The following is a 17836-nucleotide window of genomic DNA, read 5'->3' as shown; positions in this document are numbered from 1 at the left end:
AGGAGAATAAGGCCCAGAAATATTTGGGAGAAATAGTTTCTCCCACAGGCAGAAAAGCTACCTGGGTGTGTTTAGGATAAACACCTCATCTAGCAATCCTCAGTCAGACATCTGCTCATTCAGGGGGGCTTCAGACAAAGCTGTTTTTAATTTTACATATGAGTTCCTTTACTTAGGGGAAACACAACCCAATATAGGCTCCCCCACAAAACCTTATAACTACGTAATCTTCATACTTCTAAGGAGATTAGTTTTCTTTAGTCAGTTTAATACAAGGGTCCTAGGGGTCGAGGTAGTGTTACATCTCTGTTAAGATAGAACTGAATTGGAAGCTAACTAGAAATGTTGTTACATAATTATTCCTGTCACTAAAAAAGACTCTTGGTTCTCCCTAGACCGTACATAAAAGCCCTGTTCCTCCTCCCAGACTTCAGTCAGATCAAGCAGCAGGAAGAGCGGGTGGCAGGTCTGCGAGCTGGAAAGCGCAGTTTCGGCCGTGAACAAGGAGGACCCAACAGAAAAGGCTCTCTGTCAACACAAACAACATGTGAGGCTTCCTTGCCAGAGACATTTGCCTCAGCTGACCTCAGGACACAGCTCCCTGTTAGAAAGACACAGTCTCGAGGGTAAAACCTCCAATCATCTCTTCTCGGCCAGTAGCTCTTCCTGGCCTGGGATTTGTGTCTTTCTTGGCTTTTTCTAAAGAGCAATGCCAGACTCATCCGATTCAGGAAACTAAAGCTGCTCAGAGGAAAAAACTGACTGGCTGGATGTGCTGAGCCTTAGCAGGCCTCTCCTTGTTGCAGGTCAGGAACTGGGTGGATCTCTGAAATATATATAGTCTTCATTCCCAAACAAACTTAACATTTATCCAGCTGTCAAACAAACAATGGTTTTGCAAGGCCTGCTTATCAGGTTTCTGGATTTGCTAAGGGCCCCAATGGGAAAAAAAAAAAAAAAAAAAAAGAAAGGGGAAAACATTGAAACCCACTCTCCCTCTGCCTGTCAACTCTAACACTACCACAGCGATTTTCTGTGAAGCTTTCATCTGTACGGCAACACGAACTAAACTGGATCTAGGGTTTCGCCAGCATTGTAAAGCATCCTTACTCTCCCAGGCTCAATTAAACAGGATTCAATTGAACGACACTGACCTCACCAAGCAGAGCCATGGGAGGCAACAATTCATAATTGATGGAAAAATAGTTTCCAAAGCCAGAACAAAGTGCCATATTCATTTCTTTTTAAACAGGCAGCACTGGGCAGATGCAGGTTTCTCCTCTAAGCATCTTCAAAAAGAAACATGGCCACAGTTTTCCACGGATGGTTTTGAGTGGAGGAGCCCTGCAGTCCTCAGAAACCTCAAGTCCCTCTGCATAATTACAGCCCTCCCCAAAGAGCTGGTTCACGGGAAGAATGTGGTCTTCGCTAGGCTTCAACGTTTCCTTCCGAACAAGCCAACAGAGTGGCCAGAAGTCCTAGAAGGCCAACTTGGCAATGAGCCCTCTCTAAATGATTAAATGGAGAAAGGTTGACCTTGCTGTCAGGGGACAGCTGGAAAGCTGCAACTGGTCAGAAGCAACAATGACACAGGACAAAGCGGGCAGTCATGACCCTCTCCGCCTTGGTGTTTCCTGAAACAATATCCCTCATCTCTGTGTATGAAATTATGGGTCACTGGACACGCGGCCTGGTGCCAGGAAGAGGTAATTAGGTCCATGAATGAAACTGAGAAGCAGGGGTCATGCCTAGGAAGTCGGATGGGGGCCTGGGATCTGTTCTCCCAGAATCATGAAGAGTAACTTAAGTTGCCCAACAAGGAGTTCAGAGCAGCCCTGTTGGTAATGGCAAAAAACGGGAAAACATCTAACCAGCCCAGGGACGGAGAGGCTGGCTATACAAACTATGGTACCTGTAACAAAAGATGACTGGACAGTGGCAAATCTCTGTATGGCAAGGAAAGGATAAGACACAGTCCAGTGAAAAGCTAGGGACAGACTAGGGTTTAGCATGACACCACTTGTGTAAAAGAAAAGGGGGAGACAACTACTTCTAGTTCATGTACGCACAGACATCTGCAAGTGGATTTCCGTGACCCTAGCAACAGCGCTTGTCTCTGGAGAAGGGGTGGGAGGAAAACATACTTTTAACTAGATACTTTCAGGGACTATTTGAATTTTTAAAAGCCATTCATTCTTCAATTAACTAATAATCATCAAAAACCTACTTGATGGTGGACCAGTTCTAGGCCCTGATTCTAGAGAACAGAGAGTAAGAGAGGTGAGACCTCTGCTCAGAGAGCAGATTCTGGGGGAGGGACAGGCAGGCAGCCCAGCAACTACTGTGACACAATGCGACATGAAAACGGGGTGACAACACAGTGAGGAAGTGAGTGGCCATCGGAGCAGATGGCTGAGGGGGGCAAGAAGTGACATTTAAGCAGAGATTATCCTCTGGTGGAATAAATGAAATAAATAAAAACACAAGTCATGTTACAACAACAAAGAATCCAAGAATGGCAATGAAAGGGAAAGCCTGACACCGAAGTCTTGAATACTTAATTCCAAGCAAATATGGAAATGCCAAACTACGTTCAGTTCACCTTTAAAAACAAAAAATTTATCCATTCATTTTTAGAGAGAAGAGAAGGGAGGGAGAAAGAGAGGGAGAGAAACATTGATGTGACAGAGAAACATCAATCAGATTGACTGGGGACCAAACCCGCAACCCAAGCATGTGCCCTGACTGGAAATCAACCCTGGACCTTTTGCTCTGCGGGACGCCGCCCAGCTGAGTCACCCCAGTCAGGGCAAGTTCACCTTTAACACTAGGGGTGAAAAAATGGGGATAGCTCTTCCCAGGAGAAATAAAAGTAACTTAAAATGTTCCTTGAAATTTCTACTTATAAACCAGAATGAAAATAATTGGTCTTTATTCAAACTCCTAAAATATGATACGTTGACTTTATTCTGAAGAGACAGCAAGTCAGTAAAAGCCTTGGTTCAAGTTCCATGATCTTGGAAGGATAATTACCTCTTCTCACCTACTTCCCCATATTTGGCACCTGCTGACATTAAGTACCCATCTCAGTGAGTGCTAAGAACTGAGTACTACGAAGCTTAGACTATTATATATATATATTTTTCTACCCAAAGATTAAGCTTAATAAGATTAAGTCAGGGCCTTCCCGGAACAGAAAGAACATGTAATAGAACCAGAAAGAACATGTAATAGAACCGTAACCTCTATTCCCCGGGTCTGCCCTGTGAGCCCTCACACCTCCCTCAGAGCCTTCGGCTGCAGGTTTGGGGCAGGGCCCTGGATGTGCACACGGCCTGCTGCACGTACCTGCTCGGAGCAGGGGCTGCGAATCACGGGCTGATTGGCCAGGGACAGCAGAGACTCCACCATTTCCAACTCCTGCTGGTAAAAGGTTTGCACTCTGTTCTTCATGAGGAATTCTTTGGCTTTTTCACTCAGCAAACATGTGAGATTGGCAAGGTCCAGGGCACCTGGATTTTTGCTGGGGAAAGTTTTAAGAAGCCTTGTAGAAAAGTATCACCTCTGTTCCTTTTTGGTGTGTGTAAAACAGAAACTTACCTAGAAAGTGCAATACTACATTGATGTTTGTTTTTGACATAAAGGACTGTTCATACTATGAACACTGGGTGGTTGTTTAAAAAGAATGAGACAGAATGACAAGAACTAATATATTCATGATAGCTTAAGAAAAAAAATTGTAGAATAGTATGTAAGGCAGGGGTGTCAAACTCATTTTCACCGGGGGCCACATCAGCCTCGTGGTTGCCTTCAAAGGGCTGAATGTAATTTTAGGACTGTATACATGTAACTGCTCCTTAACAGTTAAGCAAGAGCTCAGCACTGCCGCCAGGTAGAAATCAGGTGCCAGGCCAGATAAAACAAGGTGGAGGGCCGGATTTGGCCTGCGGGCCTTGTGTTTGCCACCTGTGATGTAAGGTATGATCCCATTTTTGTAAGAGGAAGTGACAACCCACAAAACATTTGGGTGGATACTGCTGCTTGTGAATGCGCAGAGAAAATTGTCTACAAGGGCAGACACCAACCCTCGGACAATAGCAACCCCTAGGGCTGGCTCTGAGGCGGGAGACAGGGTCACGGAGGACTTTCACTTCTTACTTCATACAGGTCTATAGTTCGGGATGTTTAAATATAGTTTTAAAATAGATGGAATATATACATTTAAAAAAAAATTAAAGTGTACACAATGAAAAGTTTCCTTTCTATCCTCCTCCCAGTTTCCACGCCTTGGCAACCCCTATTCCTGCTTCTGTCTTCCCCCAGAGTTCTCTGATGCACACATATACTAGAAAGTACGCATATGATCTTACTCCTGTTTTTCTCTCTCCTGCCCCCCTCCACACCCCACAAGAGAGTAAAATCAGCTCTAGCTGAGAATGACTGGCATTGTGTTTTGCAGTTTGTCATTATGACGTGTCATGAGGGCACTCGATTAGGATGCCCCTTGGTGCAACTTTCTTCAGGTTTCCTGCCTTGGGGCTCATTGGGCTTCTTTGATCTGTGAGTTTATAGTTTTCATCATACTTGGAAAAATCAGCCATTATTTCTTCAAATATTTTCTCTCTGTTCCCCCTACTCCTTCAGGGACCCCTGTTACACACCTATTTTCCTCCCAACAACCTTACAGCCTCACAGTGAGTAGGATGCTGGTTTCAACGTTTGAACCCAGGGCCACCCAGCAGCTGGGCTCCCTCCCTCGCCCTGCTTGGCCTTCCTGCGGTGGTCACATCTTCAGCAGGGATTGACCGAAACTTACCGTAGCGCCTCTTTTTCTAGGGCTGGGCTGTGGAAAGGCTGGTCATAAACTTTCCTGTAGACACTGGGCAGCTCGAGCATCCTTGCAATTTGAGTGTTGCACACTGGGTCATCTACTTTACCTAAGAAGCCACGGGGGAAAACACGCCACGGAAATTACATGGAGTTCAGTTTTTTCCCATGTCCAAGTTGCTGCTGGGTGACAGTCACTGAGGTTCTCAGAGGGCCTCCTTCCCTGTGGGTGCCCAGGAATCATACAGTCTAGATGCACTAAATAGATCCCAGCCATCGGGCAAAGAGGGAATGCAGTGCCCTAAGGATCACACAAGTGGACAGGAGTGGACAGGGAGTAGGGAGAGCACATTAGCTTATTCATTCATCTGCTACCATGGTGGGCAACAGGGGTCCTCCCAGAGATTCGTAAGCAACAACCAGACAGAGCAGTGCAAAGAGCATCACTCACATGATGCAGGGCTGTCCTGTATATGACCGGCTGCTTGCTTTAAGAGTTAACAAACTTAATGGTACTCAAGAAACCTCCATCATTTTGAAGAATATGAACACTCTGTCCTAAATGGATTCACACTTGTAACTTCAAAATACTATAGAAAGGACTATGTTGTCCAAATAATTTTTTCAGCTATACATAATAAATCATTTGTTTTCTTTCCCAATTTATGTATACTTACCTCTCTTTAAAATAAATTTAAGAAATGCTTTTCTTTAAAAAAAAAAAGCATGTTATAAGGTATAATTTCCTCCATTAAATGGTTAATCTTTTTATTTGAACTTTCTAGAGGTGTGACTTTTAGCTAAACAAGTTTACTGGACACACACCCAGAATAACCACCAATTTGGCAGAAATATCTTGCGCTTACAGTAAGAAGTGGCATGAATTTCTCGCTCTTCTCTGAACGTGCGGACATAACCTCTGACCCGGACGATGTCCCCAATTTCTATCTTTGTTCTCTGCTCAATGGACTCTTGCAGCTTCTTAAGCTGTGAGGTTAAACTCAGTTCTCTTGCACTTGGAGCAGCTGTAGTTGTTAGGGCCAGAGCAGAAGAAGAGAGAGAAATGCATAACATCATCAATTCCACCACATTTCTAAGATAGTTTGCACAAGACATTTATTTATTCTATTTCAGATTAATTGTTCTACTATAGGAAATCTGCATAACCTTTTGAAATCCTCCACTGAATAAAAGGTACTGGGCTGTAACTATCCAAAAGCAGGGTGAAGGGAACAGTCTAGAAGCCCTGCAGAGCCAGTTCAGTCAAAGGGCTCTGTGTGGTCCTCAGCTGAGTTCTCTATGGGTTCAGCTGGGTTTGGTGGCAATAGCTCTCAACAACAGTTTAATGTGTCCATGCAGGGAGGCAGAGGCCTGGAGTAGGGGGAGAGGGGGCCTGAGAGTCCCTATTTGTGATTCTGTTTATGGGGAAGGCAATTCACCTGCGTAGGTGCTCAACACCCTAATAGCTCACCTCTCATCTTTATTGGGTATCTAAGTTAATCAATCAATATTTCTCTCTCTCTCTCTCATACCACTTCAAGCTACAAACTTAAGCAACACAGTCCACCTTACACACAGAAGCGCCATGCATGATCTAAGCTAACCCTTATCTTATACGCTTAGCACAATGCTAGACCCATAGGATAAATTCAATAAATGCCAGCTATTTGGACAAAATCATTTTGTTTTCTTTAGGGTTTTTCATTGAGGATTACTGGATATAAAGCACAAATAGGTCCACAGTTCGTTACATATTGTCGGAATGTTTGTCAAAAAAAAAAAATTGAACTATGCTCTTTTTACAAGGTGTCACCAGCCATGTGTGCATGCTTGTGGCTCCTACACAGGCTTCAGTCATTGGAGTTTTTAATACCTTAGAAAATATGCTCTGACCCATGTGGCTCAGCTGGTTGGGCATCATCCCTCAAAGCGAAAGGTCGTCGGCTCAATTTCTGGTCAGTGCACATGCCTGGGTTGCAGGTTTAGTCCCAGGTAGGGCCACGTTTGAGAGGCAACCGATTGATATTTCTCTCCTTCTCCTTCTCCCTCCCTCCCTTCCCTTCTCTCTAAAAATAAATAATAAAATCTTTAAAAAAGAAAATATGGCCCTGGCTGTGTTGCTCAGCTGGAGCATCATTCCGTGCACCCAAAGTTTGCTGGTTTGGTCCCCAGTCTCACTCTCTCTAAGTCAATAGAAACACACCCTGGCTGGTGTGGCTCAGTGGACTAAGCACCCGCCTGCAAATTGGAGGGTCACTGGTTCGATTCCTGATCAGGGCACATGCCTGGGTTGCAGGCTGGGTCCTCAGTCGGGGGTGTGTGAGAGGCAACCGATTGATGAATCTCTCAAACATCAACGTTTCTCTCCCTCTCTCTCCCTCCCTTCTCCTCTTTCTAAAAATAAATAAATCTTTTAAACATATAAATAAAAATCAATGGAATCATGTCTGTGGGTGAGGATAAAAGAAAAAGAAAATTGGCTGGTGTATCTCTCCACACCATGCCCCTCTCCTTTCTTGGAGTGAATAAAAACTTCACTCTTTACCAAAAAAAAAAAAAAGGAAAGAAAGAAAGAAAAAGAAAATATGGAAAGTATGTAATAATTCCATAGTTTTTAATTTTGCTTTTATGTTGGGAGAGAGGCTGGTTTTGTACACCCACAAGATGACATACCCTCTGTATTCTTTACGTTTAAGTCCTTCATCTCTTTGGAATACCTTATGTTAATTTCTGAAAGACTCTTTAGGGAAACTTTGTCAAGTCAGATGTACTATATTCACTTTCCCAATTCCATTGTATTTTTGTCTTTCATTTCATTTCATTACATAAAAGTCTGGAACGCATCTTTCAGTCTCGTCACTGATGATAGCTAGTAGGGCTTTAACGGGGACTCAGGAGAGCTCAACACACACACCCCCGTCTTCACTGGAATAAATATACAGCTCTCCCTTCTTTGGGTGATTTTATGAAAGCTGCAAGGTACGGACGGCAGTTACTCCCTTTCAACATCGTTATCTACCTGAACCAACAACATTTGTTAGATGCTACTTTATTTCCTGCTACTGCACTATATTTGGATTGTCATATATGCACTAGGGTTCCTATAAGGAAGCGAATCTCACATTCGGTCAGAGATTTGCTCTTTAATGTAATACAACTTAGATAACTGTGGCTTTGTAATGTGCGAAGGCATTACTTTTCTTTTGACACATCTACTACGCCAAGGGAACCAGCAGCTGCAGGAGCCGAGGACTCTGTGTATCCAGTAGCCCACAGTGGGAATCAGACACAATCACAGCAATGTCACTCAGCTCACTGGGTTCCTTCAGAAAATACCCAAGTGTTACTTTTTAAAAGGTTTTCCGACTGTGTTCCTATCCCCAACCCCTCATCTACTTAGGCTGAATTTTAAATGTATTTGTAAGTTTCACTGCCATTATTCAGACATTATAGGTGATAAAACGCTTCATGTAGCTCTGCTGAAACAATCAGACTGACGGCTGGTCTGAGAGAGAGAGGCCCAGCTTTCAGTTAAAGGGCGCGTGAAACTACCAAAAATAGGTGTTCCAGCTGTAAAACTTAATGAACATAATGAAGTGGCTAGAGCCTGACAGAATTTTGTTTTAAGTAGTCTGTTCCACACTGAAAGATAAATCCTCTTTAAAACTTAATATTAAGGGCCAAGCTTTCTTACCTTTCCTCATAAGCTAAGTCCAAAGGGTATATTCCATGTGGCATTTGCAAGAGTTAATATCATATTCTTATACCTCAACTGATTCTGAAACATGATTTTGACTCAGGCTAAAATTTTGTTTAGAAAGAAATAGTCTTCGTTGGCCACTTTCCAGTGGAAAGCTTTAAAACTGAGGGCAAATAAATTAAAAGGAGAGCAGGGGCTGGTCAGAAATAATTTGAAGATACCACTTCATATATAACATGATGAGAATCACGTTCAGGCTTTCTCCTCTCACCCACGCTGTTTCTTCTCCATTAAGTCTGTCCTCCCAGATTATTCATATACTCATCTCAGAGATATTTTTTAAAATTTTACTCTCAGCAATGAGAGCAATCTAACCTAAAAAGTTACTAGGAGTTACTAGTAATAGGAATATTACTAGGAATTCCTAATGACGTCATTTCTTTAAAAAAGAGTTGACTCTGAAGATTAAAACAAGGTCCAAAACAGGGGTCTGCAAACTATGTATGCCAATTCCACCCACAACCTGTTTTTGTAAATAAAGTTTTATTGGAACACAGCCATGCCTGTTTGTTTATGTGTGGTCTATGGCTGCTCCTGTGTTACAAAGGCAGTACTAGAGTTGAGATGCAGATCAAGTGGCCTACAAAGCAGAAAACATTTACATTTACTATCTGGGTCTGTACAGAAATAGTTTGCTAAACCTTGGCACAGAACAAGTATGCATATTCAAACTACACCTTCTGAATGAAGACTGTGACAATACAACCGTAAATCTGCATATGATTTTAATACACTAGACATATGCAAATTCAAAGATCTGATTGTCTTACAGGGCATTTATTTTTTTAAAGGGAGGGGTCCTTCTTTAAGCATTTCATATTATATCTTTTATTATCTTTTTAAAGGTTTTATTTATTCACTTTCAGAGAGAGGGGAAGAGAGGGAGAGAGAAACATTAATGTGTGAGTGATACATCGATCAGTTGCCTCTCGCACACCCCCAACCCGGGATGCAGCCCGCAACCCTGGCACGTGCCCTGACTGGGAATCAAACCGGTGACCTTTCAGTTTGCAGGCCAGCACTCAATCAATCCACTGAGCCACATCAGCTGGAGCAGATCATCTTATAGGTTTATTTCTTGCCTGTGAGACATCTGCATTAAAGTCTGTTGTCTATCTTAATTTTTTTTTAATGTACAAATCTTCCTAAGCCAACTTCTACAGTGCCATCATTGAGATTTTCCCAAATTAGGAAATGAGAATTTAAAAGTTATGTGAAATCGATAGCCAAATTCTAAATGTAAATATATCACAAAGTTAAGCAAAGGAGCATCCACTGGTTAGTATAGTCAAAGCAGGGGGCTGAGATTCGGACAGGAAGGAAAGAAGAATCCACTCCACATATTACATTCTCTCCACATATTACATTCTCACCACATATCACATGAGACAGATATTAGATGTCAGCTATGACAGCAGGCAGAATATATTGAATAACCCTATTGTGTAGGGCACCATACTGCATATGTCGTAAAACAGAGGAAAAACAACCTCTGTGATTATTATTCTCAAAATAATCACAAACAATGCATCATATTTTTTAATATTATTAACTTAAGCAACGCAAAAAAACTATCTAACTATTAAAATACTGTACAGTCATGCCCTGGCTGGATGGCTCAGTTGGTTGGAGCGTCGTCCCCTGCACCAAAGAGTTGCAGGTTTGATACCCAGTCAGGGCACATACCTAGGTTGCAGGTTCCATCCCTGGTTGGGGCACGTACAGGAGGGAACCCATCCATGTTTCTCTCTCATGTCAATGTTTCTCTCTCTCCCCCTTCCTCTCTCTCTAAAATCAATTAAGAAACATATCCTTGGGTGAGGATTAGAAAATAAAGATAAGTAAGTAAATAAATAAAATATACTCAAGAAATTCTAAATGTTGTTTCAGTTACAATGTGTTTAATATACAATTTTGAAGTTCTTTTTCAGTTTATATTACTCAATGGCTAACTCTAAAGGAATCCTACTTTACCTTCTCATCAGTCTTAGAGTTCCTTGGTATACCTGTTGACCATGCAGGGATTACAGAAATATCTGGACTTGAATGCCACGTAGAAGCTAGTAGCAGCCACGTAAGATGAAAAGTCTTCAAAATCTGCTGTGGTTGAGTGACACGCCCCGAGCAAGGGAATTCCCACCTGATTGGCGATTAAGCTACCACATCTTGACTTGCATAATAACAGGTATAGTAAAAGTGAAAGGCTGAAACTCCTAGCAACCAAGTCATATTCCTGCAGGCTTAGGAGGAAGGGAGCACCAAAGAAATGGGAGAAAGAACACTAAGTGGCCCCCCTTCAGTGTCAGTTTGCAGAGAAGCCAAAGCTCAGAGCTGGGTGCTGCAAGTTGGTCAGTGTAACTCATGGGTGGGTCCATGTGAAACTTAGGCCTCCAGCTGTTCTGACGAGCTCCCTTGAGTAAAGTCCACTGGGTAGCTGAAAAGCAGAGGAGCATGGCAAATGAAATTACCTGAGGAAGACTCGGTGTTATTCAACTTTTTCCAGCAAATGCAGTTTATAACTCCAGTGCTATCATCCACTGCAAGAGAAATGTAAAAGATTAAAACAGGGACTTGGGCATTGCTGGAATTAGCACATTGCGATTGCATTAGGCCATACTGAAGATGGCCTTTTCCAATGGTCTGGTTGGGCAAATCCCTTATTAAATTCTCCTCCCACCTTTAGACATAATCCCTCACCCTGCACCAGTGGGAACTGTTTGTCTGCAGTGTCAAAGTGATACAGGAGCCCAGTGGAATGCAGTCAACATTCCACTTACCCTATTCCTCAAGGGTACTCATGATTCTTGTCTACGACTCTCCTAAAAATGGTGCCCTCTGGAAGTCAAGTGTAAAAATCTCAATGACAGCTAACATAGAAAAATCAGCCTCACTCACCTACCCAGCAACAGGAGAGCATCACATGGTCTGTGGTTAGAGGCACCTAGAGTGCAGTTCTGTCACGGTTTGCTCTTCCACCAGCTCGCTGACCTACCTAGACAAAGTACTCCAAGCTTCGGCCTGAGCTTCTCTTGGCAAGAGCTTTGCCCAGTTCTTATCACTGCAGGGGCTCTAAGGAAAGCTAAGCACATAACCAAAGGGCAAAGTTTTATTTTCAAAATAGAAAATCATTACAATTGCATGAGGAAATATGTCTGCCCCTCATTCCTTTGGGAGCAGGAATGCATCCATAACATGCTACATTAAAAAAAATAAGGAGTTCTCAGGGCTGCCAAACTCACAGTGGAGATCGAACAGTAGTATATTTCTCCTACAAAGAGCCCCCCCCCCCAAAAAAAAATCATTACATCTTGGTCACACAAACAATACCGGTCTGCCTTATTTTATTCCTAGTGCAAAAAAAAAAAAAAAAAAAAATCAAAGAATTCCCATTGCACTTGGATTTACAACTGTACAGGTATTTGGAGATGTTTGCTATGGGAGGATAGGAGTTTTCTCTTTGCTTAATTTCTGACAAACTGAGAGCAGAGGTTGCTAAACATGGGGCCAGTGGGCTTAATGATTGTTTAAAAGTCATCAGCTGGACTGTTGCAAAAGCAAATGTAATATATGAGAAACATAAGGCAATTTTTTTGTTGTTGCTGGTTTAAATCTGTTGAAAGCTGAAACCGAGAACAAGACTTCTTACACTAAAATAAATTCTAGATAGATTTTATCTTATTAAGTGTAGTACAGGTAAATATAAGAACATGGGAAAAAAATTGGGTGAATACTATTTCACTTTGGGCTTATAGTTAGTGGGGAGAGACTTCTTTCAGCGGATTTGAAAGTCAGAACTCATTTTTTAAAGTCTAATATGTTTGACCAACTAAAAACTAATACTGTACAGCAATGTTTCAAATGATGGGGTTAGTATCTTAAATATGTAAAGAGCTCATACAAATTAACATGGAGAAGACCAAGACCACAGAGAAAAAGTGATCCCCCCAAAAAAGAATATGCAATCCATGGAAGATATTTAAAAAACAGCCACTGAACGTAGGTCAGCAAGCTAAATTCACTAGTTACAAGAAAAAAGGAAGCAAATTTAATTAATTTCCTCAACTACTAGAATGACAAATGTTAAAAATACTGATATTCTCATAGGCTTGTTGTTAGTGAAACTGTAAATCTGTATCAAATTTATAAAGAGCAAGCTTGAAAGTATGTATCAAATTTTAAAATGTATACAGTGCATCCTTTGACTTAGCATTTCCAGTAATTTATCTTGAGGAGAAAAACAGAACAAACACATAGATATATGTCTTGTATAAGGCCATTCGCTGTAATATTGTTTGTAGTACTGGAATTTGAAAATAACTTAAATGTTTATAAATATGGAATTGGTTAAATAAATTACAATGGCATACCATATGAGAATAAAAAGTTATAATAAAGACTATTCATTACTGTTAAAAGATATTCATGCTTCACTATAAAACAGAAATTGTATATATAATCTTATGTATAATCTAATTTACATAAAACACTAGTGTATTTTGATAGAAATGATTTTAAGACATTAAAATGCTAACAGCAGTTTCTTTTGGAGCATGGGGAAGGAACCCCATATTCAATGTTCACCCAGGCTGTGAGCCTAATTTCATAACTATTAAGAAGAGAAAAGATGTAAATAGTAATGAGGAAACAGACATATTTCTTCAATATTAGGAACAGCTTAGAAATATTAGGAAGGATGTTCATTCAAACACTGACATTTTTTTACAGATTTACAGGGTTTCACATGAGTTTTATGCATTTATTGAAAATTTCTCTAGCTTTAAATTTTATTTTATAATGAGTTAAGTATCAATTTTAAGAAGCAAAAAAATTAATAAGGGTGTTTTCATCTTTAAAAATTGTATAACACCGCTAGGCATACCACTTCTCTGGCCAGTTTAAAATCTTGATTTAAAATGGAAAGTCAAAAAATGTTAGCACATGAATATTTGTTCTAGAAATATTGGTGAGGTCATTCTGACCTTGACTGTAGTCTCTTAGGACTCTAGGTCTGAGCTTGAGTTGTTGCCAGGCGTTCTGCATGCTCAGGGCAAAGCCACTAGACCCTCTGACTTCCTGCTCTGTCACCTCCCCAGGCAGACCCTCTCCTGGCGCCCCGAGGTCTAGCTCCTGGAATGCTCCGGAAGGGGAGCATCCTTGCACGGCTGTGCCAGGTCATTTCCAGCAGGGTAGTACCGCCTGGGCTGCCAGCCTTTTGTTTCAGCCGTGGGATGGTCGGTGTGAGCAGGAAGCACCCCCAGCATAGGTCTGCGGTGAGTCAGGCGGAGCAGGACAGGGGACAGCAGAGGTTGCTGCCCGGCAGGTGGCCTGAGAGCCAAGCTGGGCCTGAGGACAGCAGGAGAGTGCGGCTTTCCCGTGGACAGGCTCACATGAGTGAAAGCTGCAAAAGTGTTCCTATTCTCAATTACGTCCACCTGCAGCTGCTTTCTGTTTTCCCACAGCCCACATGTGTCAAGCTCTCATGTCATCCACTCTAAGGGACCTGATTACGGGGGAAGACTCACACAAATCACCTTCACCTTTTTATAATAGGAAAGGGGTTAAATGAAGCCCCTTTCGGTCACAGGCATAATATCTAGCATAGTTCCAGCACCAGGACGGATGTCCTCAAAAAGCCTCGTTTATTTCATTTAAAAACCAGAAAATTCAAACCTACATGCTGCTGACTGGGGGCAGGGGAGCATGGGCAAGAAAAAATCAAACCGAGTCATATGTGGACTACACAGCACACTGGAGTCAGTAGATACACTGGACCCTGCCGTGGCACCTTGAGAAAGTAACTGAGCCTTACTTTTCTCATCTATAAAGTGGAAATATCTGTCCTTTCTATTTCAAAAGATTAGAGGGAGAATAACATAAAATTACGCATGTGAAAATGCTTTGTAAATCGAGGCCCTGGCCAACTGCCTGCGTTGGTTGGAGCATCATCCCGTGTACACACACACACACACACACACACACACACACACACACACACCCGAGGCTGTGAGTTAGATCCCCAGTCAGGGGGCATACCTAGGCTGTAGGTTTGATCCCCGGTAGGGGCGTGTACAGGAGGCAATGGATTGATGTTTCTCTCTCCTCCCCCTCTAAAATCAATAAACATGTCCTCAGGTGAGGATTTAAAAAATGCTTTGTAAATTGAAAGATACTATTATTTCATCACTGGTATTTGGAGAGAAGTACTGTATTGTACCACAAAGTACTTGCCCACAGCTGGGTATGTTACATAGGAACTTAGTGACTGCTTGTTGAATTGCCTGAGGTAAAATAAAACCAGTACCTTTGGTAAAATCAAGCAGAGATGAGATCCAGTAAGGACAAGATGACAAGATGACCTATTTCAGAGTTTAAAAAAAAATGCTGGGAAAAGCAGAGGGCATAAGAAAGTTCATCTCGCATGCTATCTTAGAAGCACAAGACAATCACACTCAGGAAAATGAATACAGTGATATTCAAAGGAACGCAGTGATAGGGTATCGGAAAATTATCAGTCACGCATGGGCTACCAATGAAAGGCTCTCAGTCACTAGTTCAACTGCCTCTGCCTCTCCCAAAGTAGAGCAAGAACACAGATCCAACGCAACACAACAAAAAGTGACGACGTCAATTACAGCAAAGGGTTGGAATTCAGAGTCAGGCTTCCCACAAAATATCTAGCTTGCCTTCTTAACTAGAAAGGATCTTAGAGCTGCACAAGGCAACGTACTGAAGTGCTTACATTGAAACTCCATGAAAAAAATTAAGACCCTTGACACTAAAAACATATTCCGACCACTCGCTGGCATCCAAAGAAACCCTTTGGTTTCCATCACGATGAGGGGAGTGAAATTTTTGGATAATGTGTATTTAGCCCTCTGAGTAACAAAAGGCATTTTTTAAAAAACCTTTCTGGATATAAGTCTCATAAATTATTTTTCAGACCTCCCTGCCTTCTTAAAGAGTCTACTTGAACATTAATCCAGCCTTTTCTTTTTAAAGGTATCAGTACAGACATAGATTACCATCCTTTGCCATTCATAGCTCTGCCCTCAGGTTTTGGGTGTCTGTCTCTGATCTGGCAATGATCCTAGACTGCCGCGCTTCAACTCTACCTTCGAACTCTGCCACAGCCGTCACCTGACAGTATTCATCAGCATCATTCCCACCCCTTGCCTCATTTTACACAGTCCATGTCGGGGGCTCCAAAGGGCTCTCAATAGAGGCAAGTGTGCGGGGTCTGCTCTGAAAGCCTGGGGTTTCTCAAAGCTAAGTGGGGCCCTTCCACACACACTGTCAGACACGGTGGTTCTCACCTCCATAACTGTAGAAAGCGTTTCTTTCTGTCACTCCAATAACGGTTCCTAAGATATCGACCTGCTTTATTGGATGCCCATTGTAAAAAAAGACACCTGAAATGTAAAAAAAAAGACAAAGTCCATATAAGGTATGATCACATTTTCTGTTTCGGTCCATGTTAACTGTGGCCATGGGGATGGGGTGTGTCAAAAATCAGTGCCATGCTGCTTGCTGAAATTCCAGGCTTCAGAATCGCCCTTGCCAAGTGGCAAGCCAAGAAATCACATGTGTTTTCTTTGGGGGCCATAAGGAGAAAGCCTGGCTTCAAAGAAGCTTGTACTAGTGCAGAACAGAGAACACCAAGGTTGCCTGCTGGCCTTGGTTACTCTTTCTTCCACTTGTGGAAATGAAATGTACGTCCCCGCAGAGCTGTCCCCGCAGAGCTCTCGTAGGGGGCCTGCAAACAGTCATCCTGTTACGGAACCAAACACAGCACAGTATTTTGAGGGGCTGGGGAAGGAAAAAGAGGAAACCATGAGAGAGGCTTCTTTGGCTCTTTCACTGGTGCTTTTCTAGGAAACCAGTCATCGCTTCTGTGAATTAGCAGTAGCTTTTTTTTTTTTTTAAGAGAAACTAATTAGGTAACTGAACACCACACTTTGGGGCCAACCCATTACTACTCAAAACATTTTGAAACTCTATTTCCAAACCTAGATGACAGATGCCAGCAGGCAGGTTCCTACTAGAGGAGAGACCAAGAGGCCGAGCCCTCCCCACCCACTAATACCTGGAGGCCTTCTTTAGACTCAGGGCTAGACTCCAACAGAGGGACTCCTGGCGGTGGTGAGTCCTTGATGCCAACCCAGGTCCCGCTGCTGTCCTGGCTCCTGCAGAGCTTCCATTCTATGCCCTGCCCCCATCCTTACCTGCATTTTTTTGGCTTAAGCTACTTGCGTTGTGTTCCTAGCACCTGAAGCTAGAGTCCTGACTAAAATCCTCTTTTTTTTTCTCTCCACTATGACTGAATTCTTTACTTTCAGAAAGAGGCTATAAACTTTTAAATGGTGACTTCCTTTAAAAAAAAAACCCCACAAAACTGTAAACAGATAATCAATGATCACTCCAGGCATTTGGTCTCCTTCCCCCACCCTTAGGCCTGGTCAGAACCTTTCTTCTCCACATCCAAGGGGGACCCAGGGTCTGAACCACAGCGCCCTTCAGAAACCCCTGCCTGGCCTCCACAGACGACTCTCTGGTTTCCCACGCCGATAAAAGGGCTGGGGATGAGTAGTTCACAGCAGAGATGCAGGGGGTGGACAAGGAGGCTCTGGCCCCAGTTAGCCAGAGAAGAGTGAGACGTGGTTTGAAGAAAAGGTGGCAAATTTAGACAAAAGATGGGCCCCCTACAGGCCTATTTCAAAAGACACTTAGTAAACTAGAGATGTGCCCAGGGCAACCTGGGGGACCATGGGCTGAAATGGCAGGGCCAATCAAGGGAAAGGGCCTGGGCTGCTGTGTCAGCACAGAAGGAGAGGCACCCCCAACCAGGAGCACTTGGATTGACCGAGGACAGACTGGCGCCACAGATAATCCATGAAGTTTTAAGAGCAAGGCAGTTCCAGTTGACTGCTCCTGAGTTCTTCCCATTAAAACCCAGGTCTTAGTTACTACGTTTGGTGCGGTCCTCAGCCCTGCCACTGCCTGCCCGCACTGACCAAACACTAGGGAAAGAGGAGGAGACCCCTGCAGGCCCTTTGCAGACAACCTTTCCCGCTTCTCTGTGTGGCAGAAGGGAAGTTAAAAGCGGGAGAAATGAGCCTCACCCAGGGACATGGGCGTGGAGTCCTCTAGTGAAGTGTGCCCCGGCTGCACCGTGACATGCTCTTGCGCAGAGATCGGCTATGGCTGGCACTACTCTGGCCCTCCAAGTCCATCTGCCATAGGGCCAGGTGA

The 17836-nt window shown here is 42.9% G+C and overlaps 1 protein-coding gene and 1 non-coding gene across 7 annotated transcripts in view; one reads left to right on the top strand and one right to left on the bottom strand.

Moving 5' to 3' along the window:
* STN1 (STN1 subunit of CST complex) overlaps nt 1-17836 on the bottom strand; it is a 41852-nt gene that overhangs the window by 17037 nt on the left and 6979 nt on the right. For 4 of the 6 annotated variants that reach the window (XM_024555658.3, XM_045191469.3, XM_045191468.2 and 1 more), the window contains exons 3-7: nt 15901-15996; nt 11056-11124; nt 5694-5852; nt 4817-4937; nt 3349-3523 (exon numbers count right to left, since the gene is read on the bottom strand). In XM_024555658.3, the coding sequence (XP_024411426.2) occupies nt 3349-3523; nt 4817-4937; nt 5694-5852; nt 11056-11124; nt 15901-15996 (620 nt within the window). The remainder of the gene's footprint in view (nt 1-3348; nt 3524-4816; nt 4938-5693; nt 5853-11055; nt 11125-15900; nt 15997-17836) is intronic. The other 2 variants (XM_045191470.3, XM_024555660.3) reach the window with 2 other exon arrangements.
* Nucleotides 11722-11863, top strand: LOC112300541 (small nucleolar RNA U109). Its single transcript, XR_002974416.1, has one exon. It is a non-coding gene; the product is annotated as a small nucleolar RNA U109 (small nucleolar RNA).

Source organism: Desmodus rotundus, chromosome 4 (genome assembly GCF_022682495.2).
Source record: "Desmodus rotundus isolate HL8 chromosome 4, HLdesRot8A.1, whole genome shotgun sequence".
Lineage (NCBI taxonomy): Eukaryota > Metazoa > Chordata > Mammalia > Chiroptera > Phyllostomidae > Desmodus > Desmodus rotundus.
The sequence above is the reverse complement of the archived record's forward strand: the minus strand, read 5'-3'. Positions and strand labels throughout refer to the sequence as shown.